Genomic DNA, 1386 nt, shown 5'->3' on the forward strand with positions numbered 1-1386 from the left:
CGCAGGAAAGGGGCCAGAAATGAACCCAGGTTGCAGAGTGTAAACTACAGCTTGTTGTGGGCAGCCCTGCTTCTTGCATGGAACTGGAGCTGTATGGACCTGACGACAAGTTCTACTGCAAGCTGGATCAGGATGATGCGTTGCTGGGCTCCTACCCCATAGACGACGGCTGTCGCATCCATGTCATTGACCACAACAGTGCCCGCCTTGGGGAGTATGAGGACATATCCAAGGTGGAGAAATACGAGATCTCACAAGAAGCCTATGAACAGAGGCAAGACTCAATCCGCTCCTTCCTGAAGCGCAACAAGCTAGGTCGATTCAATGAAGAAGAGCAGGCCCAGCAAGAGGCCGAGAACTCCCAGCACCTTATCGAGGAGGCGGCCCAGGCCAGCACCATCCCTGCGGGCAGCCACTGTGAGGTGTGGACACCTGGGCAGCCCCCTCACAGGGGCACCGTCATGTATGTAGGACTGACAGATTTCAAACCTGGCTACTGGATTGGCGTCCGCTATGATGAACCACTAGGGGAAAACGATGGCAGCGTGAATGGAAAACACTACTTTGAATGCCAGGCTGAGTACGGCGCCTTCGTCAAGCCATCAGTCATGACAGTGGGGGACTTCCCTGAAGAGGACTACGGTTTGGATGAGATGTGATGGCCAAGGAAGGGCAGCCCCCTGCTCCAGCTAACTTGCCTACTCATTGCCCTTCCCTGTGTGTGCCCATGGCCCTCTCCCCATGAGCCTGTTTTTATTTTATTGACTACCCTCGCCATTGACTTTTGAGACACCATGTATTAAATTTGCCGAAAACCTGAAAAAAAAAAAATAACATTGTTGCTGTTGTTCAGTCGCTCAGTCCCATCCAACTCTTTGCACCCCCATGGACTGCAGCATGGTTTAAAATAACATTTACTTTATTACAGTTTGGGCAGGGTAAGTGGCTCAAAAGGTAAAGAATCTGCCTGCCATGTAGGAGAAATGGATTAGATCCTTGGGTTGGGAAGGTCCCCTGGAGAAGTGAATGGCAGCCCACTTCAGTATTCTTGCCTGGAGAATCCCATGGACAGAGGAGCCCGGCAGGCTGCAGTCTTTGGGGTCGCAAAGAATCAGACACGACTGAGGGACTAACACTTTCACTTTTCACTTTCAGCAGGAGCAGTTCTTGTCTGCCCTAATATGTCCGCAGCGCCACTGGACCTCAGCTGCTGCTGCTGCTGCTAAGTCACTTCAGTCATGTCCGATTCTGTGCAACCCCATAGACGGCACCCCACCAGGCTCCCCCATCCCTGGGATTCTCCAGGCAAGAAGGTGGTCAAAGGCTGGGAGCTAGAACCATGTGAAGGCTTTCACACATCTCTAACACCTAAACTGAGAGACTCAA

At 52.1% G+C, this 1386-nt stretch overlaps 1 protein-coding gene across 1 annotated transcript; it reads left to right on the forward strand.

Moving 5' to 3' along the window:
- On the forward strand, positions 1-833 carry LOC102402041 (tubulin-folding cofactor B-like). The gene has a single exon (XM_044945522.2). The coding sequence runs from the start codon at positions 78-80 to the stop codon at positions 657-659; it is 582 nt and encodes a 193-aa protein (XP_044801457.2). The 5' UTR covers positions 1-77; the 3' UTR covers positions 660-833.
- The last annotated feature ends 553 nt before the right edge of the window (positions 834-1386 follow it).

The sequence above is a fragment of the Bubalus bubalis genome, chromosome 1, assembly GCF_019923935.1.
Source record: "Bubalus bubalis isolate 160015118507 breed Murrah chromosome 1, NDDB_SH_1, whole genome shotgun sequence".
NCBI lineage: Eukaryota > Metazoa > Chordata > Mammalia > Artiodactyla > Bovidae > Bubalus > Bubalus bubalis.